We start from the raw sequence: 24,764 nt of genomic DNA, 5'->3' as shown, positions 1-24,764 counted from the left end.
CCATGAACTCAAAGATAGTTGCCTGCTCTATTCTGCCGTCTGAGTCTGGGGATCGCGTCACAACATATGAGAAGGACATAACATTGGAGAGAGAGAGAGAGTGACGCAAATGTGTTGTCGAGCGGTGGGAGGGATTATGCTTACATTATCCATTTAATCTCTTTTCAAAGTCTATGAGTCGTCAATTAGGGTTAGGTAGTAGATTTAGGTTCACTATCATCATAGCCCATCTAAAAGCGCACGGCACCGCATCCCAACGGTCGCTCTGCACCACAACGCGCTTCTGATGAGCAGGGTCTTCCATTCCAGCCTGAGTCCACCAACTGCCAGTTCAGTTGAGCAAACTTTGCAGAGGAGCTTCGGAAATCGGAGTGGATTTCGTTGGTTTTCTATTATTTAAACACCTGACTAAATTCCACTATTTGGAGAAAAACTCGGACATCATCCAACATCAATTCAGTTGGATTTAAAGTTATGGCACTATCAGTGCTGCGCAGCAGTTTGCTTTTGCTATGTGTGACAACTATCCATACTTGCCATGGTGGCGGACAGGTTAGTACATGCTTATAACATGTTTAGGGATTAATAATGTTGAAGAATATTTTGGTGGAAAAGTGTTGCACAAATTATACTGAACTAAATTAAAACGCAAAATGTAACAATTTCAAAGAGTTTACTTAGTTACAGTTCATAGAAGGAAATCAGTCAATTTAAATAAATACATTAAGCCCTAATCTATGGATTTCACATGACTGGGCAGGGGTGCAGCCATGGGTGTGCTTGGGGAGGCATAGGCCCACCCCTTGGGAGCCAGGTCCAGACAATCAGAATACATTTTTCCCCACAAAAAATAAAAACACGTTTTATTTGTCACATGCTCTGAATACAACAAGTGTAGACCTTACAGTGAAACCAACGATGCAGTTCAATAAATAGAGTTAAGGAACTATTTACGTAATAAACTAAAGTAAAAAAAAATCTAATATAAAGTAACACAATAAAATAACAATAACGAGGCTATATACAAGGGGTACTGGTGCCGAGTCAATGTGCGGAGGTACAGTGACTATGCATAGATAAAAAGGCTTTATTACAGACAAATACTGCTCAGCACTGAACGATGCCTGACAGGCAGTCCTGTCTCCCAGACGGTGCAACTCCCAAGACCACAGCCAATCACATGCAAGCAACAACGCAGCTAACTTGGTTAGTCTTGTGAGCGAACTAGCTAGATAGTGAATTAGGCTCCCTGCAATGAGCCTTACCTATGAAACAGCCTACAAGGCAGCATCCTGACATTATCTCGACAACACAACTTTTGATTATGTCTTGATCAAGAGAGAAAAATAATTTGTGGTTCTTAACACAACAAGGGTCTTTTTTATTTGTATTCATATGTGCTCTCTGGACTTCCATACTCATCACAACTCTTTATGTTAGCGTCAGAAAAGTAGGCTACATTAACACACCTAGGCCTGTATAAATATGTGTTGCAAGTGTTTTGTTAACTGTAAACTTAGTTCCTCATGTTCTGCCTCAGACAAAACAACCCATAACTTGGGATTGCTATCCATGTGTAACCGATTTGAAATGGCTAGCTAGTTAGCAGTGGTGCGCACTTATAGTGTTTCAATCGGTGGCGTCACTCACTCTGAGACCTTGAAGTAGTTGTTCCCCTTGCGCTGCAAGGGCTGCGGCTTTTGTGACGTGGGGGGTAACGATGCTTCGAGGGTGACTGTTGTTGATGGTTTGAGCCCAGGTAGGGGCGAGGAGAGGGACGGAAGCTAAACTGTTACACATGTTCTGTTTTCCAGGTTCAGCCATGATTTGAGCATGTCGCCTACTATTATTATCAATGTCCTCATCAGAAATGAGGAAGGACTGTGCTTACAGGATGACACAAATGTCCCATTGAGTGTGGTAAATTACACATTGAAAGTTTATAAGAGGGAAGCCATGAGCACTGGCTCTTGGATTCATTTTGGCTTCTTTGGCCTAAAACAATCCATTTGGATATGAGTCCACTGTTCACATTGTTGTGTGTGTGTGTTGTGTGGGTATGTGTGAGTGTGCTGTGTGGTTATGTGTGTATTTGTGTGTGGATTGTGTGTGTATGTGTGTGTATGTATGTGGGTTGTGTACGTGTGTGTTTAGCTGTGTGGGGGTTGTGTGTGTGTGTTGCTAGGATGTATATGAGTCCACTACTGTGTCAGCTGTTGGCATTCCCCTTTAGCCAATGGGGGAAGAGATGTCAAAGAAAATAAGAGGAGGGGATTGAAGTATAGGACTCTTGGGCAGTCCACCTCTGAGAACCCTTAGAAATTGGATGCAGATTGGAGTTTTCTTTATTCCATCTTGTTCTAAGGGCAGCTCTGCCTCAAGGGCAGAAACGCATGTGATCAGTTAAGGTTAGGTAAGTGTCATTTCAAGTATGTAAGGTATGCCTTCACCTGACATTATGCTTTTCTACAGACTTGTTATTATTATTGAAAAGGATTAGCAAACTGCCATTTCACTGTTCTCTGAGCCTTTGGAATGGGCTTATCTGTCAGTAAGTAGCCTGCTCTCAAATAGCTCACTGTTCATAGGCTCATTGCATCCAGGCTATGTGCTGAAACGGAATACAAAGCTGGTCCATTCAGTCATTGTTATCCAAAGAGTCTGTGGCTGTGTCCCAAATGGCACCCAATTACCTATATAGTGCATAACTTTGTATGGATTCTGGTCAAAAGTAGCTCACTATATAGGGATAGGGTGTAATTTGGGAAGCAACCTGTGTCTCTTGCCATACAAAATATACAGAGGGCCAAGGTTCTGGACAGAGGTCTGACTGATAGACATCTGCCAAACAGCTTTGGTCCAGCTGCTGTATGGTCTGCCACTGGAGAAGAAGAAAAAAGTGGAGAAGGGATGAGAGAGGAGAGAGAGAGAGAGAGGCATGGCATCTACTAACATGTTCCTTCAGGTGAGTACCAGGGCTGGAGGGCTAGCGGAGACAGCGGAGGCTAGAATGGTTAACATGGGTTACTGACTGTATGGGATGAAACCAGGGTGTGACTTCTGAATCTTAATAAAACATCTATATGAATTCTGAATCTTAATAAACAATATCATGACTTCTGAATCTTAATAAACAATATCATGACTTCTGAATCTTAATAAACAATATCATGACTTCTGAATCTTAATAACTAATATCATGACTTCTGAATCTTAATAAACAATATCATGACTTCTGAATCTTAATAAACAATATCATGACTTCTGAATCTTAATAACTAATATCATGACTTCTGAATCTTAATAAACAATATCATGACTTCTGAATCTTAATAACTAATATAATGACTTCTGAATCTTAATAAACAATATCATGACTTCTGAATCTTAATAAACAATATCATGACTTCTGAATCTTAATAACTAATATCATGACTTCTGAATCTTAATAAACAATATCATGACTTCTGAATCTTAATAAACTAATATCATGACTTCTGAATCTTAATAAACAATATCATGACTTCTGAATCTTAATAAAACATATAATGACTTCTGAATCTTAATAAAACACAACATGACTTCTGAATCTTAATAAAACACAACATGACTTCTGAATCTTAATAAAACATATAATGACTTCTGAATCTTAATAAAACATAACATGACTTCTGAATCTTAATAAAACATAACATGACTTCTGAATCTTAATAAAACATAACATGACTTCTGAATCTTAATAAAACATAACATGACTTCTGAATCTGAATAATAAAACATAACATGACTTCTGAATCTTAATAAAACATAACATGACTTCTGAATCTTAATAAACAATATCATGACTTCTGCATCTTCCATAACCTGATGGCATGCCACAGTATAACAATAAAACAGTAATTATTACGTTCATGTTTTTACATTGGTCTTGTTGGGAGTTCAGAACCTTGTTGGAAACGCAGACACCTGTGCAGCTGTGGAATTGGATTGTGATTTGTTTTGGTAACGGTTGATGAAACTGCTAGGGAACACTGGCGGAACGTCAACATCTGTAACTACAGCCACCACAGAACCCACCCACCACCAGACATTCTAAAGTTCAATTTGGCGTGTGTCCCAAATGGCAACCTATTCCCTATATAGTGCGCTACTTTAGACCATAGTGCTCTGGTCAAATCCATTACATAGGGAATAGGGTGCCACTTGGGATGGAGACTTGGCGTTGATCGGGTGATGTCATTAAGTACCACAGCTGTCCTTTGCTTGTTAAATCATACCTGCCTCTACTCACATTTTATGATGATTACATGTACTGTGGATTTTATTGGAAGTTGTTATTTATTGACGTTTTCTCATTTTAATTATGTAGTAATACTGTCATATTGCAAATCATGGTTTATTTATATGCTTCCCATTAAATGGATATTAAACATGGCTGACTGTTATTTGACCAGTTATATGTGACTTAGAAATAAGTTGTGGCTTGGTAAACTGAAAGCCAACATTCCCTAGTTTCTCATTTCCTGGTTACCGGTATGTACTACTGGTAAGTGCTTCTTGATTTACATATACACTTGAAGTTGGAAGTTAACATACACTTAGGTTGGAGTCATTGAAACTCATTTTTCAACCACTCCACAAATTTCTTTGTATATGACACAAGTCATTTTTCCAACAATTGTTTACAGACAGATTATTTCAGTTATAATTCACTGTATCACAATTCTAGTGGGTCAGAATTTTACATACACTAAGTTGACTGTGCCTTTAAACAGTTTGGAAAGTTCCAGAAATGGCTTTTCTGATGGGCTAATTGACATAATTTGAGTCAATTGGAGATGTACCTGTGGATGTATTTCAAGGCCTACCTTCAAACTCAGAGACTCTTTGCTTGACATCATGGGAAAATCAAAAGAAATCAGCCAAGACCTCAGAAAAAAATTGTAGGCCTCCACAAGTCAAGTTCATCCTTGGGAGCAATTTCGAAATGCTTGAAGGTACCACGTTCATCTGTACAAACAATAGTACGCAGGTATAAACGCCAACGGACCACGCAGTCGTCATACCACTCAGGAAGGAGATGTGTTCTGTCTCCTAGAAATGAACATACTTTGGTGCGAAAAGAGCAAATCAATCCCAGATCAACAGCAAAGGATCTTGTGAATATGCTGGAGGAAACGGGTAAAAATGTATCTATATCCACAGTAAAACAAGTCCAATATCGACATAACCTGAAAGGCCATTCAGCAATGAAGAAGCCACTTCTCCAAAACCACCATAAAAAAGCCAGACTATGGTTTGCAACAGCACATGGGGGCAAAGATCGTACTTTTTGGAGAAATGTCCTCTGGTCTGATGAAACAAAATTAGAACTGTTTTGCCATAATGACCATCGTTATGCTTGGAAGAAAAGGGGGAGGCTTGCAAGCCGAAGAACACCATCCCAACCTTGAAGCACGGGGGTGGCAGCATCATGTTGTGGGGGTGCTTTGCTGCAGGAGGGACTGGTGCACTTCACAAAATAGATTGCATCATGAGGGGGGAAATTATGTGGATATATTGAAGCAACATCTCAAGACATCAGTCAGGAAGTTAAAGCTTGGTCACAAATGGGTTTTCCAAATGGACAATGACCCCAAGCATACTTCCAAAGTTGTGGAAAAACAGCTTAAGGACAACAAAGTCAAGGTATTGAAGTGGCCATCACAAAGCCCTGACCTCATTTCTATGTAAAGATTGTGGGCAGAACTGAAAAGTGTGTGCGGGCAAGGAGGCCTGCAAACCTGACTCAGTTGCACCAGCTCTGTCAGGAGGAATGGGCCAAAATTCACCCAACTTATTGTGGGAAACTTCTGGAAGGCTACCCGAAAAGTTTGACCCAAGTTAAACCATTTAAAGGCAATGCTACCAAATACTAATTAAGTGTATGTCAACTGCTGACCCACTGGGAATGTGATGAAAGAAATAAAAGCTGAAATAAATAATTCTCTCTACTATTATTCTGACATTTCACATTCTTTAAATAAAGTGGTGATCCTAACTGACCTAAGACAAGGAGTTGTTACTAGGATTACATTTCAGGAATTGTGAAAAATTGAGGTTAAATGTATTTGGCTAAGGTGTATGTAAACTTCTGACTTTAACTGTAAATGGTATGTTGTTTTCATGTTTGACCAGTAATATATTTCTTTATTTTACAGAACTGCATGGACAGTTGTAAACTTTTCTGTTCTGCTATATTAACATATGTACTGTACGTCTCTGTCTCCAGAACTGCATGGACAAACACCAGTTGGTTGGTGTTCTCCGTCAGATGGAGAAGTTTCTGAAGGGACAGGAGATGAGGTTCACAGAGGGACTACGCATCATGAAGTCCAAACTGGCAACCCTACAGAACTCTGTGTCCAAGCTACCGCAGGCCGATCAGTCGGCTGGTGAGTAGACAGAGAGAATGACCATTCTCCACCACTCTGCTGCACCTGACATGAAGGTCTTCTATAGCCATGTAGAGATCTGGGACCAGTTTAGGTGTTCTTGTCACTGTCTTGCTCTCTCTAAACAAGATTAATCAATAGAGGAGAAAACTGGAGCTAAACTAATATTGAAACCCGAAATCTACTTCGATTGACCTTCAATTTTCTTCACTTTTTGTCTCTTTTGAAGCACCTGGTTAGAGAGAAAGGCCACCTAGTCTGCTCCTGGCCTGGTCCACTTCCATTGTCTTCAAGAGTGTCTGAATGTTCTCCTCTCTACTGTGGAGACATAACATTCTAACCAGAGGGGAAGGGGAGGAGTGTTAGAGCCTAGACAGTAGTGTATGGTCTACAATCATTGGGTTTTTGGGAAATTATGGTATTGTGTACTACATGATAATGTGCATTTATACAATCCAAATCTCCCCCTTCCTGGTGTTGTGATAAATAAATCAACAAGACTCTTTTCTCTGTATATATCAATGATGTTGTTCTTGCTGCGGGCGATTCCCTGATCCACCTCTACGCAGACGACACCATTCTGTATACTTGCGGCCTGTCCTTGGACACTGTGCTATCTAACCTCCAAACGAGCTTCAATGCCATACAACACTCCTTCCGTGTCCCCCATCTGCTCTTAAACGCTAGTAAAACCAAATGCATGAATTTCAACCGTTCGCTGCCTGCACCCGCACGCCCGACTAGCATCACCTCCCTGGATGGTTCCGACCTAGAATATGTGGACATCTATAAGTAACTAAGTGTCTGGCTAGACTGTAAACTCTCCTTCCAGACTCATATCAAACATCTCCAATCTAAAATCAAATCTAGAGTTGGCTTTCTATTCCGCAACAAAGCCTCCTTCACTCACGCCGCCAAACTTACCCTAGTAAAACTGACTAGCCTACCGATCCTCGACTTCGGCGATGTCATCTACAAAATAGCTTATGCAGTTTATCACAGTGCCATCCGTTTTGTTACTAAAGCACCTTATACCACCCACCACTGCGACCTGTATGCTCTAGTCGGCTGGCCCTCGCTACATATTTGTCACCAGACCCACTGGCTCCAGGTCATCTACAAGTCCATGCTAGGTAAAGCTCCGCCTTATCTCAGTTCACTGGTCACGATGGCAACACCCACCCGTAGCACGCACTCCAGCAGGTGTATCTCACTGATCATCCCTAAAGCCAACACCTCATTTGGCCGCCTTTCGTTCCAGTTCTCTGCTGCCTGTGACTGGAACAAATTGCAAAAATCGCTGAAGTTGGAGATTTTTATCTCCCTAACCAACTTCAAACATCTGCTATCTGAGCAGCTAACCCATCGCTGCAGCTGTACATAGTCTGTCGGTAAATAGCCCACCCAATTTTAACTACCTCATCCCCATACTGTTTCTATTTATTTACTTTTCTGCTCTTTTGAACACCAGTATCTCTACCTGCACATGACCATCTGATCATTTATCACTCCAGTGTTAACCTGCAAAATTGTAATTATTCGCCTACCTCCTCATGCCTTTTGCACACAATGTATATAGACTCTCTTTTTGTTATTGACTTGTTAATTGTTTACTCCATGTGTAACTCTGTGTTGTCTATTAACACTGCTATGCTTTATCTTGGCCAGGTTGCAGTTGCAAATAAGAACTTGTTCTCAACTAGCCTACCTGGTTAATAAATAAAGGTGAAATAAAATAAATTAAAAAAGGAGACACATTTTAAAGTTCAAGTTTACCACTGAAACCCAAGCTTCTACATTCCACTAAAGGGCATGTGAACTCTCTTTGACCTGCTTTTGGCCCTTTAGCACATGAACCTCAGGAAGTGCATTGGGTCAATGTGGGATGCGTTGATCTTATGGTGGTTGTGTGTTTGTCCAGTTTACCATCCCGTCCCTTTGGTTCAACTTTTTTTCTCCAGACAACTAGTTAGGTCATCAGGTGCTTCTTTCAGAGCCAGTTCTATCCTGTTCTATTTAAGTATATACAGTACTATGCTGTTCTATTCTGTTTTATTTAAGTATATACTATCATGTTCTATTTAAGTATATACTATACTGTTCTATTCTGTTCTATTTAAGTATATACTATGCTGTTCTATTCTGTTCTATTTAAGTATATACTATACTGTTCTATTCTGTTCTATTTAAGTATATACTATGCTGTTCTATTCTGTTTTATTTAAGTATATACTATGCAGTTCTATTCTGTTCTATTTAAGTATATACTATCCTGTTCTATTTAAGTATATACTATGCTGTTCTATTCTGTTCTGTTCTATTTAAGTATATACTATGCTGTTCTATTCTGTTCTATTTAAGTATATACTATCCTGTTCTATTTAAGTATATACTATCCTGTTCTATTTAAGTATATACTATGCTGTTCTATTCTGTTCTGTTCTATTTAAGTATATACTATGCTGTTCTATTCTGTTCTATTTAAGTATATACTATCCTGTTCTATTCTGTTCTGTTCTATTTAAGTATATACTATGCTATTCTGTTATATTTAAGTATATACTATACTGTTCTATTCTGTTATATTTATGTATATACTATGCTATTATGTTATATTTAAGCATATACTATACTTTTCTATTTTGTTATATTTAAGTATATACTATGCTGTTCTATTTAAGTATATACTATCCTGTTCTATTCTGTTCTGTTCTATTTAAGTATATACTATGCTATTCTGTTATATTTAAGTATATACTATACTGTTCTATTCTGTTATATTTATGTATATACTATGCTATTCTGTTACATTTAAGTATATACTATACTGTTCTATTCTGTTATATTTATGTATATACTATGCTGTTCTATTCTGTTATATTGTGAAAACTGGTGAAATTAGTTATTCATCAGCGCTAGACTGAGGAGACTGTCTGTCTGTTTCTCTCGCTCAATAAAATTTCAATTTTTATTGGCATGGGAACATATGTTTACATTGTCAAAGCAAGTGAAATAGATAATAAACAAACGTGAAAAACTATTATTTTAACGTTTACTGTTATTTATTTAATTGTTTATTTCACTTTCTCTCACTCTCTTCCTCTCTTGAAGTTACTTTACTTCAAGCTCATAGGCTGTACTGTACTTGTTATGCTGGTGAATGAGGACCCAAAAGCGACTTAACAGAAACAGAGTCTTTATTCCAGTTGTTAACAAAAATGATAATCCTGGATATTATCTCCGGTAAATACAAAACAGGAAAACTGAAATCCTCTCGTCAGTAGAGAGGAACGACTGGAGACGCGACCACAGACTGCAGGTCGCTTCGGGAAGGCACAGGCCGTAGCTGACATAGACACCTGCTCACACGCAGCATCTGAAGAAGGCAAAAACACGACAGGGCGGAACAAGGACACAGAACAGCAAACATCAAACAATGATCCGACAAGGACAGAAGCGGAAAACAGAGGGAGAAATAGGGACTCTAATCAGAGGGCAAAATAGGGGACAGGTGTGAAAGAGTAAATGAGGTAGTTAGGAGAATGAGGAACAGCTGGGAGCAGGAACGGAACGATAGAGAGAGAGAGAGAGAAGGAGGGGGAGAGAGAGGGATAGAAAGAGGGAAAGAACCTAATAAGACCAGCAGGGGGAAACGAACAGAAGGGGAAGCACAAGGACAAGACATGACAATATATGACAAAACATGACAGTACCCCCCCACTCACCGAGCTCCTCCTGGCGCACTCGAGGAGGAACCCTGGCGGCAACGGAGGAAATCATAGATCAACAAACGGTCCAGCACGTCCCGAGAAAGAACCCAACTCCTCTCCTCAGGACCGTAACGGGAGACGATGAAGAGGGAATCTAGGGCTATTACTCTTATAAAAATGAGACACGGGTAGAGAACTGTAAGCGTTAGAGCAATCAGGACCAAACAGGCCAGGAGAGTAACAACTAGGGACAGACTGAGACACAGCAAGGCTAAGACCAGGAACAGGAGAGAGGCGGTGGCTGTGGACAGACTGAGACACAGCAAGGGCAGGAGATATGCGGTGGCTGGGGACAGACTGAGACCCAGCAAGGCCAGGAGCAGAAGCAGAAAAAAAGTTACCGGACTTATTCTGCGCGCAGTCCGAACAAGCAGCCACGAAACGGCGCGTGTCACGCTCCTGAGTAGGCCACCAAAACCGCTGGCGAATAGAAGCAAGCGTACCCCGAACGCCGGGGTGGCCAGCTAACTTGGCAGAGTGAGCCCACTGAAGAACAGCCAGACGAGTAGAGACAGGAACGAAAAGAAGGTTACTAGGACAAGCGCGCGGTGACGGAGTGTGAGTGAGTGCTTGCTTGACCTGTCTCTCAATTCCCCAGACATTCAACCCGACAACACGCCCATCAGGGAGAATCCCCTCGGGATCGGTAGACGCTACAGAAGAACTGAAGAGACGGGATAAAGCATGAGGCTTGGTGTTCTTAGTACCCGGGCGATAAGAAATCACGAACTCGAAACGAGCGAAAAACAACGCCCAACGAGCATGACGCGCATTGAGTCGTTTGGCAGAACGGATGTACTCAAGGTTCTTTTGGTCAGTCCAAACGACAAAAGGAACGGTCGCCCTCTCCAACCACTGTCGCCATTCGCCTAGGGCTAAACGGATGGCGAGCAGTTCGCGGTTAGCCACATCATAGTTACGTTCCGACGGCGACAGGCGATGAGAAAAATACACGCAAGGGTGGAGCCCATCGTCAGTATGGGAGCGCTGGGACAGAATGGCTCCCACGCCCACCCCCGACGCGTCTACCTCGACAATGAACTGTTTAGTGACGTCAGGTGCAACAAGGATAGGAGCGGATGCAAAACGCTTCTTGAGGAGATCAGTACAACAATCATACGACCGGTGAGGAGGAAGGGAGTTGGCTCTGGACCGACTGAAGACTGTGCGCAGATCATGATATTCCTCCGGCACTCCTGTCAAATCACCAGGTTCCTCCTGTGAAGAGGGAGCAGAAGAAACAGGAGGAATAGCAGACATTAAACATTTCACATGACAAGAAACGTTCCAGGAAAGGATAGAATTACTAGACCAATCAAAAGAAGGATTATGACACACTAGCCAGGGATGACCCAAAACAACAGGTGTAAAAGGTGAACACAAAATCAAAAAAGAAATAGTCTCACTATGGTTACCAGATACTATGAGGGTTAAAGGTAGTGTTTCACATAATATACTGGGGAGAGGACTACCATCCAAGGCGAACATGACCGTGGGCTCCCCTAACTGTCTGAGAGGAATGTCTTGTTCCCGAGCCCAGGATTCGTCCATAAAACAGCCCTCCGCCCCAGAGTCTATTAATGCACTGCAGGAAGCTGCCGATCCGGTCCAGCGTAGATGGACCGGCAAGGTAGTACAGGTACTTGACGGAGAGGACAGAGCAGTAGCGCTTATCAGTCGCCCTCCGCTTACTGATGAGCTCTGGCCTTTAACTGGACATGAAATGACAAAATGACCAGCGGAACCGCAATAGAGACAGAGGCGGTTGGTGATTCTCCGTTCCCTCTCCTTAGTCGAGATGCGAATACCCCCCAGCTGCATGGGCTCAACACCTGAGTCAGTGGGGAAAGATGGTAGTGTCGGGGAGAGGGGGGACACAGTTAACGCGAGCTCTCTTCTATGAGCTCGGTGACGAAGATCTACCCGTCGTTCAATGCGAATAGCGAGTTCAATCAAAGAATCCACGCTGGATGGAACCTCCCGGGAGAGAATCTCATCCTTAACCTTAGCGTGGAGTCCCTCCAGAAAACGAGCGAGCAACGCCTGCTCGTTCCAGTTACTGGAGGCAGCAAGAGTGCAAAACTCTATAGAGTAATCCGTTATGGATCGATTACCTTGACATAGGGAAGACAGGGACCAGGAAGCTTCTTTCCCAAAAACAGAACGATCAAAAACCCGTATCATCTCCTCTTTAAAGTTCTGATAATCGTTAGTACACTCAGCCCTTGCCTCCCAGATAGCTGAGCCCCACTCCCGAGCCCGACCAGTAAGGAGTGATATGACGTAGGCGATCCGAGCTCTCTCTCTTGAGTATGTGTTGGGCTGGAGAGAGAACACAATATCACACTGGATGAGAAAGGAGCGGCACTCAGTGGGCTGCCCAGAGTAACATGGTGGGTTATTAACCCTAGGTTCCGGAGACTCGGAAGACCAGGAAGTAGCTGGTGGCACGAGACGAAGACTCTGAAACTGTCCTGAGAGGTCGGAGACCTGAGCGGCCAGGGTCTCAACGGCATGCCGAGCAGCAGACAATTCCTGCTCGTGTCTGCCGAGCATCGCTCCCTGGAACTCGACAGTAGAGTAGAGAGAATCCGTAGTCGCTGGGTCCATTCTTGGTCGGATCATTCTGTTATGCTGGTGAATGAGGACCCAAAAGCGACTTAACAGAAACAGAGTCTTTATTCCAGTTGTTAACAAAAACGATAATCCTGGATATTATCTCCGGTAAATACAAAACAGGAAAACTGAAATCCTCTCGTCAGTAGAGAGGAACGACTGGAGACGCGACCACAGACTGCAGGTCGCTTCGGGAAGGCACAGGCCGTAGCTGACATAGACACCTGCTCACACGCAGCATCTGAAGAAGGCAGAAACACGACAGGGCGGAACAAGGACACAGAACAGCAAACATCAAACAATGATCCGACAAGGACAGAAGCGGAAAACAGAGGGAGAAATAGGGACTCTAATCAGAGGGCAAAATAGGGGACAGGTGTGAAAGAGTAAATGAGGTAGTTAGGAGAATGAGGAACAGCTGGGAGCAGGAACGGAACGATAGAGAGAGAGAGAGAGAAGGAGGGGGAGAGAGAGGGAAAGAACCTAATAAGACCAGCAGGGGGAAACGAACAGAAGGGGAAGCACAAGGACAAGACATGACAATATATGACAAAACATGACAGTACTAGTCAAACATCTTTATTTTAATAACTTATCAAATTGTATTTGTCACGTGCCGATAACAACAGGTTTGGACCTTACAGTGAAATGCTTACGTACAAGGCCTTAACCAACAATGCTTTAAGAAGTTAAGAAAAACAACAAAAAAAGGGAAAAAAGTAACAACTAATCAAACAGCAGCAGTAAAATAACAAGCAAGGCTGTATACAGGGGGTACCGGTACAGAGTCAGTGTGTGGGGGCACCGGTTAGTTGATGTCATCGAGGTAATATGTACATGTACAGTGGCTTGAGAAAGTTTTCACCCCCTTTGGTATTTTTCCAATTTCATTGCCTTACAACCTGGAATGAAAATCGATTTTTGGGGAGACTTTATCATTTGATTTACACAACATGCCTTACACTTTGAAGATGCAAAATAGTTTTTCTTGTGAAACAAAACAAGGAACTACACAAAAAAAAACTGAAAACTATTCACCTACCCAAAGTCAATACTTTGTAGAGACACATTTTGCAGCAAATACAGCTGCAAATCTCTTGGGGTATGTCTCTATAAGCTTGGCACATCTTGCCACTGGGATTTTTTTTCCAATCTTCAAGACAAAACTGCCCCAGCTCCTTCAAGTTGGATGGGTAACGCTGGTGTACAGCAATCTTTATGTCATAATCACAGATTCTCAATTGGATTGAGGTCTGGGCTTTGACTAGGCCATTCCAAGATATCTAAATGTTTCCCCTTAAACCACTCCAGTGTTGCTTTAGCAGTATGCTTAGGGTCATTGTCCTGCTGGAAGGTGAATCTCCGTCCCAGTCTCAAATCTCTGGAAGACAGAAACAGGTTTCCCTCAAGAATTTCTGTGTATTTAGCGCCATTCATCATTCCTTCGATTCTGACCAGTTTCCCCAGTCCCTGCCGATGAAACACATCCCTACAGCATGATGCTGCCACCACCATGCTTCACTGTGGTGTTCTCGGGGTGATGAGAGGTGTTGTGTTTGCTCCAGACATAGCGTTTTCTTTGATGGCCAAAAAGCTCGATTTTAGTCTCATCTGACCAGAGCACCAAACGTGTTTGCTTATTTCTTTCTTTAAGCAATGGCTTTTTTTCTGGCCACTCTTCCATAAAGCCCAGCTTTGTGGAGTGTATGGCTTAAAGTGGTCCTATGGACAGATACTCCAGTCTCCAATATGGAGCTTTGCAGCTCCCTCAGGGTTATCTTTGATCTCTTTGTTGCCTCTGATTAATGCCCTCCTTGCCTGGTCCATGAGTTTTGGTGGGCGGCCCTCTCTTGGCAGGTTTGTTGTGGTGCCATATTCTTTCCATTTTTTAATAATGGATTTAATGGTACTCTGTGGGATGTTCAAAGTTTCAGTATCTTTTTATAACCCAACCCTTATATGTACTTCTCCACAACTTTGTCCCTGACCTCTTTGGAGTGCTTCTTGGTTAACACGGTACCACTTGCTTGGTGGTGCCCCTTGCTTAGTGGTGTTGCAGACTCTGGGGCCTTTCAGAACAGGTGTATATATACTGAGATCATGTGACACTTAGATTGCACAAAGGTGGACTTTATTGAACTAATTATGTGACTTGGTTGTGTAACGGATGTGAAACGGCTAGCTTAGTTAGCGGTGCGCGCTAAATAGCGTTTCAATCAGTTACGTCACTTGCTCTGAGACCTTGAAGTAGTAGTTCCCCTTGCTCTGCAAGGGCCGTGGCTTTTGTGGAGCGATGGGTAACGATGCTTCGAGGGTGACTGTTGTCGATGTGTGCAGAGGGTCCGTGGTTCGCGCCCTGGTATGGGCGAGGGGACGGTTAAAAAAATTATACTGTTACATTGATGCTGTTGACCCGGATTACTGGTTGCTGCGGAAAAAGGAGGAAGGTCAAAAGGGGGGTGAGTGTAACGGATGTGAAACGGCTAGCTTAGTTAGCGGTGCGCTCTAAATAGTGTTTCAATCGCTTACGTCACTTGCTCTGAGACCTTGAAGTAGTAGTTCCCCTTGCTCTGCAAGGGGTAACGATGCTTCGAGGGTGACTGTTGTCGATGTGTGCAGAGGGTCCCTGGTTCGCGCCCGGGTATGGGCGAGGGGACGGACGTAAAGTTATTCTGTTACAGTTGCACCAGATCTTAGCAGAGGGGGTGAATACATACTGTATGCACACACCACTTTTCTGTTTTTATTTTTTACAATTTCTTGAAACAAGTTATTTTTTTCATTTCACTTCACCAATTTGGACTATTTTGTGTATGTCCAATTCAGGAAATCCAAACAAAAATGTATTTCAATTACAGGTTATAATGCAACGAAATAGCAGAAACGCCAAGGGGGATGAATACTTTTGCAAGGCACTGTAAGCAGAGTTAAAGTGATATGCATAGATTATAAACAGAGAGTAGCAGCAGCGTAAAAGAGGAGTCTGGGTAGCTGGTTGATGAGCTGTTCAGGAGTCTTATGGCTTGGGGGTAGAATCTGTTAAGAAGCCTTTTGGACCTAGACTTGGCACTCCGGTACCGCTTGCCATGTGGTAGCAGAGAAAACAGTCTATGACTAGGGTGGCTGGAGTCTTTGACCATTTTTAGGGCCTTGCTATGACACCGCCTGATATAGAGGTCCTGGATGGCAGGAAGCTTGGCCGTACGGGCCGTACGCACTACCCTCTGTAATGCCTTGAGGTTGGTGGCCGATTAGTTGCCATACCAGTGATGGCTGTACTGTACTAGAAGGCAGAGCTCTTTATTTTAATAACTCGTAGGCTATACTGTACTAGAAGTCAAACATCTTTATTTGAATAGATTTAGAAAAGCAGCACATACTGATGTTATTACATTAACACCTTGGCTATCAATTCTGGACAATTGTGTGCTGCCTTTGTATTATTGATGCCATTATTTGCAGTAGCTTGTCTCAATAAAATGCACATTTTTTCATAACTATTTGAAGTTTTATTTGTTATAGAGCTGGTATTGTTAGATGAAATGAGGCATTTAGTGTCTGTGTATGTCCACAGACACTAAATACCACAGTATGCTGGGTGTACGACTCCGTATGCATAAATGTGACAATCCTCTCTCTCTTCCTGCCCCTCCCTCCCTTCCTCTTCTTTCTTTCCCTCCCTCCGCCCCTCCCCTCTCTCTCTCAGCTCCGTCCGTTTGCCCCTCCCTGGACGCCCCTGTCCACGGGAGGAAGTTTGGCTCCAAGTATTTCATCAGTCATGAGGTCCATTTTACCTGTTCCCATGGTTACCACCTGGTGGGCCCCGAGACACGTGTGTGTCAGGAGAACGGGAGTTGGAGCGGTGTCAACACCATCTGTAAAGGTAAAGGTACAGTACTGTTTGTCTGTCTGTCCAAACAGATAATATAGACAAACACACATCACTTTAGGTAATGCTGGGCTGAGGAAATCATGAAGAGATGGACCGGCACACACTGCTCCACCATACCTCTATTTGGCCAGTAACTTAATAAATGTTTCAATGTGTCTGTCCACCTGACACCAGAGCCCATCTCACTCTTTAGATTGCAGTTTCCACCAACACAACCTTTTGTCAGTGTGTGGTTTTGCTGTCTCCTACACACACGTTTCTCTTTAAAAGGACTTTAGTTATACAGCAGCCAGTCACTGTAAAGGTCTCACACGGTTGTTATTTCACTACTGCTGCTGCCATGGCCTCTGGGGTGTTCGTAAAGTGTAAGGAGGGGAGGTAACTGGGAAAAATGTTAACTACATGCTGATGTTATATCAGAGTGCTTTTATGTATTGGGGCTGTGTTTTCACAGTATGTGTTTGCACAGTGGAGATCCATCCATTCACCTGTAAATTCTTAGCTTTTACTACAGACATCACTATGACTGTAAACTCCCATCCTGTTCTTCACAATTTGGCCTGTGAAGATTTTAAAACTGTGGTCAGAGCGGCTGCAGCGGCTACACAAACACTCACTGTTGGGTAAATGCAATGTGACTATGCACACTTAACCTGGGTCGTGTTCATTAGGGCATGTTTAGTTTGTTACTGTGTAGAAAGAACACTACTGGACAGAAAGCTGCCATCTGCAACACCAACCCATTGTTATTCTAGAATCTACAGTAGTCTCTTCAGACGGAGGGTCCTGTAGACATGTAAAGATTGATGATGGCGGAAGAGAGAGGGAAGGAGAGGAAGAATGAAGAAGAGGAGAGAGCAGGTGAGAGAAAGAGAGGGAGAGGCAGAGGGAGACAGAGGTTGAGAGAGAGGTAGAGGCAGAGGGGTAGAGAGAGAGAGAGAGGGGTAGCGAGTGGGTGAGAGAAAGGAAGGAGAGAGAGAGGAGGAGTGAAAGAGAGGGTGAGAGTGAGAGGGTGAGAGCGAGAGAGGGTGAGAGAGAGGGAGAGAGAAAGAAAGAGAGGGTGAGAGAGAAGTATATATAGGAGGGCAGAGTCTCTGGGTCTTTAGCTCTGTGGACTAACTGTATTTTGGACTAGAGGGAGAGAGGGAGGTCTTTAGCTCTGTGGACTAACTGTATTTTGGACTAGAGGGAGAGAGGGAGGTCTTTAGCTCTGTGGTCTAACTATGTTTTGGACTAGAGGGAGAGAGGGAGGTCTTTAGCTCTGTGGTCTAACTGTATTTTGGACGAGGGAGGGAGAGAGGGAGGTCTTTAGCTCTGTGGACTAACTGTGTTTTGGACTAGAGGGAGAGAGGGAGGTCTTTAGCTCTGTGGTCTAACTGTATTTTGGACTCGGGAGGGAGAGAGGGGGGTCTTTAGCTCTGTGGACTAACTGTATTTTGGACCAGGGAGGTGGAGTGGGAGGTCTTTGCTTCTGAGAGCTTACTGTATTTTGGACTAGGGAGGTAGAGTGGGAGGTCTTTGCTTCTGAGGGCTTACTGTATTTTTTGACTAGGGAGGGAGAGTGGGAGGTCTTTGCTTCTGAGAGCTTACTGTATTTTGGACTCCTCCATGGTGCTAATTTGCCTTCCCCATGGGGCCACCAGACCACAGGACAGGTAGCGATGTATAGACCAACTACATAGAGACCTGAGAACAATCTGACTGAACTGACTGAACCACTTTACATAGAGACCTGGGAACACTCTGACTGAACCACTTTACATAGAGACCTGGGAACACTCTGACTGAACTGACTGAACCACTTTACATTGAGACATGAGAACACTCTGACTGAACCCCTTTACATAGAGACCTGAGAACGCTCTGACTGAACTGACTGAACCCCTTTACATAGAGACCTGAGAACGCTCTGACTGAACACCTTTACATAGAGACCTGAGAACACTCTGACTGAACTGACTGAACCCCTTTACATAGAGACCTGAGAACGCTCTGACTGAACTGACTGAACACCTTTACATAGAGACCTGAGAACGCTCTGACTGAACTGACTGAACACCTTTACATAGAGACCTGAGATCGCTCTGACTGAACTGACTGAACGCCTTTACATAGAGACCTGAGAACGCTCTGACTGAACTGACTGAACACCTTTACATAGAGACCTGAGAACACTCTGACTGAACACCTTTACATAGAGACCTGAGAACACTCTGACTGAACACCTTTACATAGAGACCTGAGAACGCTCTGACTGAACTGACTGAACGCCTTTACATAGAGACCTGAGAACACTCTGACTGAACCCCTTTACATAGAGACCTGAGAACACTCTGACTGAACTGACTGAACACCTTTACATAGAGACCTGAGAACACTCTGACTGAACCCCTTTACATAGAGACCTGAGAACACTCTGACTGAACCCCTTTACATAGAGACCTGAGAACACTCTGACTGAACCCCTTTACATAGAGACCTGAGAACGCTCTGACTGAACTGACTGAACACCTTTACATAGAGACCTGAGAACACTCTGACTGAACCCCTTTACATAGAGACCTGAGAACACTCTGACTGAACCCCTTTACATAGAGACCTGAGAACACTCTGACTGAACCCCTTTACATAGAGACCTGAGAACACTCTGACTGAACTCCTTTACATAGAGACCTGAGAACACTCTGACTGAACCCCTTTACATAGAGACCTGAGAACACTCTGACTGAACTGACTGAACCACTTGGGATATGTTTCAAATGACACCCTATTTAGTGCACTACTTTTGACCAGAGCCCTATACCCTGGTCAAAAGCAGTGCACAGTGAAAAGGATGCCATTTGTTACACAGCCTTGGAATGTCTGGGCTTCTGCCTGTAGCGATGGCCGGACAGAGATGTGAGCCATCAGTAGCATGCTTAACATAGCTGCATACTATCAGACCATGGGCCGTGGTGCTGTAAAGACAGCATGCATGGCCTTAGCCTCTGCTTCCTGGAACCCCAAAACAAAGAGACTGTAGGGAGAAACAGAAACACAACACAAGAAGGGGTTATTTTACAGTAGCCCTGCTGCCAGTCCTGGGGTTTGTCCCAAATTACATCATAGTCCCTATGTAGTGCACAAATTATGGACCCTAGTCTAAAGTATTGCACTACTTAGGGAATATGGTTCTATTTAGGATGTAGTGGTTATTATGGTGGAATAGCAGCAGCATGTAGAGGCGAAGGAGAATGTGCCCTGCTCTGGAATGTGGTCTAGTACTGTACAGGTGTTTTCTGAGTCCACTGAGGCATTTAATGGTTTCATTCAGGGAGGGATCTGAGCTCCAGACTGAAGAATGGAACTTTTCTTCTGCTCCCCTTGTCTGTTTGTGTGAGGACTAGGAACCCTTCTTAGCTGGCCAACCGGCCACCTTCTCCCTCTTAGCTGGCCAAACGGCGGCCTTCTCCCTCTTAGCTGGCCAAACGGCGGCCTTCTCCCTCTTAGCTGTCCGGTCGGCTGCCTTCTCCCTCTTAGCTGGCCAAACGGCGGCCTTCTCCCTCTTAGCTGGCCAAACGGCGGCCTTCTCCCTCTTAGCTGGCCAAACGGCAGCCTTCTCCCTCTTAGCTGGCCAAGCGGCCGCCTTCTCCCTCTTAGCTGGCCAAACGGCGGCCTTCTCCCTTTTAGCTGGCCGGTCGGCTGCCTTCTCCCTTTTAGCTGGCTGCCTTCTCCCTCTTAGCTGGCCAAACGGCTGTCTTCTCCCTTTTAGATGTCCGGTCGCCTGTCTTCTCCCTTTTAGATGTCCGGTCGGCTGTCTTCTCCCTTTTAGATGTCCGGTCGGCTGTCTTCTCCCTTTTAGATGTCCGGTCGGCTGCCTTCTCCCTTTTAGCTGTCCGGTCGGCTGCCTTCTCTCTTATAGATGTCTGGTCAGCTGCCTTCTCCCTTTTAGATGTCCGGTCGCCTGTCTTCTCCCTTTTAGATGTCCGGTCGGCTGTCTTCTCCCTTTTAGATGTCCGGTCGGCTGTCTTCTCCCTTTTAGATGTCCGGTCGGCTGCCTTCTCCCTTTTAGCTGTCCGGTCGGCTGCCTTCTCTCTTATAGATGTCTGGTCAGCTGCCTTCTCCCTTTTAGATGTTCGGTCGGCTGCCTTCTCCCTTTTAGATGTCTGGTCGGCTGCGTTCTCTCTTTTAGATGTCTGGTCGGCTGCCTTCTCACTTTTAGCTGGCCGCTCCAGGTCAGACAAGGTCACCCTGTGTGTTTGTGTTATTCTTCCTCCAGCAGTAGAATAATTTGGCAGACCTCAGCAGTCCTGCTCCAGGTATTCCATCAATCCAGAGAGAGGTGGCGCTGGATACAGGCTGGGGGGTAGAGTAGGGTGTGTGTGTGTTATTCTTAATCCCCTGATAGAGCCACTACTCTCAAGAGAAAGACAGCTTTCTTCTAACTTTGTCCACTTTGCACTTGAAGAGACATTCTTGTTGTAATGGATTAAGTTTCCAAGCTAGAGGAGTAACCTTTTCTTTATTTTATAAAACAGTACACATCTCTTCTAGATAGTTTTTCACTTGTTATAAGCAATGACATGAACCGAGTCAGTGGAAGGCACGTGTCTCTTAAAATTATAGAGTTAAAACCATTAAAATCATAATGCTAAAAAAGCCATTCCAACCATCTCTGGAGAACTTTATTCACCATGCTCACATAATCACCATCCATCCCTGCAAGTCCATTTAGCTCAAACTATACCACTTCTTTATACAGTATGAATCAGGAGGGAAGTATTTAATCTCTTATTTAAAGCACTTTAAACCGAGAGGCTGGAGACTTGAAGGGAATTATTGACGGGGAAAGGAATGAATTGTCCTCCGTCCATAAATGATGGTGCCAGATTAGTCTGGTCTGATTCTGCTGTATAACGTATCACCCTCCCCTGGACAGAGAGCAGATATACAGTTGAAGTCGTACGTTTACATACACTTTAGCCAAATACATTTAAACTCAGTTTTTCACAATTCCTGAAATTTTTCAGGTCAGTTAGGATCAACACTTTATTTAAAGATTGTGAAATGTCAGAATAATAGTAGAGAGAATGATTTATTTCAGCTTTTATTTATTTCCTCACATTCTCAGTGGGTCAGCAGTTTACATACACTCAATTAGTATTTGGTAGCATTGCCTTTAAATGGTTTAACTTGAGTCAAACATTTCAGGTAGCCTTCCACAAGCTTCCCACAATAAGTTGAGTGAATTTTGGCCCATTCCTCCTGACAGAGCTGGTGTAACTGAGTCAGGTTTGTAAGGCCTCCTTGCTTGCAAGGTCAGGACTTTGTGATGGCCACTCCAATATCTTGACTTTAAGCCATTTTGCCACAACTTTGGAAGTACGCTCGGGGTCATTGTCCATTTGGAAGACTCATTTGGGACCAAGCTTTAACTTCTTGAGTGAAGTCTTGAGATGTTGCTTCAATATATCCACATCATTTTCCGCCTCATCATTTTTGTGAAGTGCACCAGTCCATCCAGCACCAAAGCACCCCCACAACATGATGCTGCCACCCCCATGCTTAACAGTTGGGATGGTGTTCTTCGGCTTGCAAGCTTCCCCCTTTTTCCTCCAAACATAACTATGGTCATTATGGCCAAACAGCTCTATTTTTGTTTCATCAGACCAGAGGACATTTCTCCAAAAAGTATGGTCTTTGTCCCCATGTGCAGTTGCAAACCGTAATCTGTCTTTATTATGGCGTTTTTGGAGCAGTGGCTTCTTCCTTGCTGAGCGGCCTTTCAGGTTATGTTGATATAGGACTTGTTTTACTGTGGATATAGATACTTTTGTACCTGTTTTCTCCAGCATCTTCACAAGGTCCTTTGTTGTTGTTCTGGGATTGATTTGCACTTTTCGCACCAAAGTACGTTCATCTCTAGGAGACAGAATGCGTCTCCTTCCGGAGCTCTATGACAGCTGCGTGGTCCCATGGTATATTTATAGTTGCGTACTATTGTTTCTACAGATGAATGTGGTACCTTCAGGCATTTGGAAATTGCTTCCGAGGATGAACCAGACTTGTGGAGGTCTACAATTCTTCTTCTGAGGTCTTGGCTGATTTCTTTTGATCTTTCCATGATTTCAAGCAAAGAGGCACTGAGTTTGAAAGTAGGCCTTGAAGTACATCCACAGGTACACCTCCAAATGACTCAAATGATGTCAATTAGCCTAACAGAAGCTTCTAAAGCCATGACATCATTTTATGGAATTTCCAAGCTGTTTAAAGGCACAGTCAAGTTAGTGTATGTAAATTTCCGACCCACTGGAATTGTGAAATAATGTCTGTAAATAATAGTTGGAAAAATGACTTGTGTCATGCATAAAGTAGATGTCCTAACCGACTTGCCAAAACTATAGTTTGTTAACAGGAAATTTGTGGAATGGTTGAAAAACTAGTTTTAATGACTCCAACCTAAGTGTATGTAAGCTTCCAACTTCAACTGTACAGCTCCTAGATGGGTCTAAGACAAGCAGAGAACTGACACTGGGACAAAGTATGTATTTTCAGCAGTTTCAACCACAGAGTGAAATAGAAAACTAGAATGGTTATTGGGATTCCACATGCCAGGAAATGCTACTGCATCTTGTTCAGGGACATCTTTCATTCTTTCAGCTCTCCCTTTTGTCCATAGATATGAGTGAGTGCTCCAGTAACCCATGCCAGAACGGAGGGACCTGTGTAGAGGGAGTCAACCAGTACAGGTGCACCTGTTCACAAAGCTGGAATGGATCCAACTGTCAGCACCAGACACAGACGGGTCAGCAGTACCAGACATCATGCACCTGATACCCTACCAAAACACATAGGAACTAGCGACAACTGCATGACATTGCTATTCGTTACTATCTCACTTATTATGTTTTGTATTAGTGGATATCTGTTGGTAGTCTGTTTTGTGTTAGTCTGTGTTGTGTTGATAGTCTTTGTTGCGTTGATTGTCTGTGTTGCGTTGTTAGTCTGTGTTGCGTTGTTAGTCTGTGTTGTGTTGGTAGTCTATGTTTACGCAAGATGGCGCCAAGAGACATGGCAGCTTCGCTTCTAGTCCTTAGAAAACTGCAGTATTTATTTTTTTATGTATTATTTCTTACATTGTTAGATTAGAAAACCTTAAGTGCTATTACATACAGCTGGGAAGAACTATTGGATATCAGAGAGATGTCAACTTACCAGCACAACGACCAGGAATACGACTTTCCCAAAGCAGATCCTTTGTCTTCACCTCCCAGGGCATTTGAATTGATTCCAGACGCCAACCCAAAACAACGGAGTCGGAGGAGAGGTTGCCGGAACGGTCTTCTAGTGAGGCTTCGGTTGCGCGCACACCACCTACCTCTTCCGAATATATGACTCGCTAATGTCCAGTCCCTAGTTAACAAAGTCGACAAAATCAGGGCTAGAGTTGCTTTCCAAGAGGTATCCGGGATTGTAACATACTCTGTTTCACCGAGACATGGCTAGCTGGGGACATGCTGTCGAAGTCCGTACAGCCAACGGAATTTTCAGCGCATCGCGTCAACAGGAACAAACTTCTCTCCAGTAAGAAAAGGGCGGGATTGTATGTTTCATGATTAACGACTCATGGTGTAATTGTAACAACATACAAGAACTCAAGTCCTTTTGTTCACCTTGACCTAGAATTCCTCACAATCAAATGCCGACCGTATTATCTCCCAAGAGAACTCTCCTCTGTTATCGTCACAGCCGTGTATATCCCCCCCATCAAGGAACTTCACTAGACTTTATCCAAACTGGAAACCATATATCCTGAGGCTGTATGTATTGTAGCTGGGGATTTTAACAATGCTAATTTGAGAACAAGGCTACCTAAATTCTATCAACATATCGATTGCAGTACATGAGCGAGTAACACGCTCAACCATTGCTACTCTAACTTACGCGTTGCATACAATGCCCTCCCCCACCCTCCCTTTGGCAAATCTGACTATGACTCCATCTTGTTGCTCCCCTCCTATAGGCAGAAAGTAGGAAGTGCCCGTGCTTAGGTTATCCAACGTTGGTCTGACC

The 24,764-nt window shown here is 43.5% G+C and overlaps 1 protein-coding gene across 3 annotated transcripts in view; it reads left to right on the top strand.

Moving 5' to 3' along the window:
• Positions 1-74: 74 nt before the first annotated feature.
• The window catches only part of LOC124037340 (fibulin-7-like), a 33,572-nt gene continuing 8,882 nt past the window's right edge, over positions 75-24,764 (top strand). The window contains exons 1-5 of one of the 3 annotated variants that reach the window (XM_046352053.1): positions 76-552; positions 2,853-2,965; positions 6,272-6,434; positions 16,527-16,703; positions 23,371-23,496. In XM_046352053.1, the coding sequence (XP_046208009.1) occupies positions 2,939-2,965; positions 6,272-6,434; positions 16,527-16,703; positions 23,371-23,496 (493 nt within the window). In that variant the 5' untranslated portion in view covers positions 76-552; positions 2,853-2,938. Of the gene's footprint in view, positions 553-2,852; positions 2,966-6,271; positions 6,435-16,526; positions 16,704-23,370; positions 23,497-24,764 lie in introns of all 3 variants that reach the window. The other 2 variants (XM_046352052.1, XM_046352051.1) reach the window with 2 other exon arrangements.

The sequence above is a fragment of the Oncorhynchus gorbuscha genome, linkage group LG06 (genome assembly GCF_021184085.1).
Source record: "Oncorhynchus gorbuscha isolate QuinsamMale2020 ecotype Even-year linkage group LG06, OgorEven_v1.0, whole genome shotgun sequence".
Classification (NCBI taxonomy): Eukaryota; Metazoa; Chordata; class Actinopteri; order Salmoniformes; family Salmonidae; genus Oncorhynchus; species Oncorhynchus gorbuscha.
This window is presented reverse-complemented; position numbering and strand designations above follow the sequence as displayed.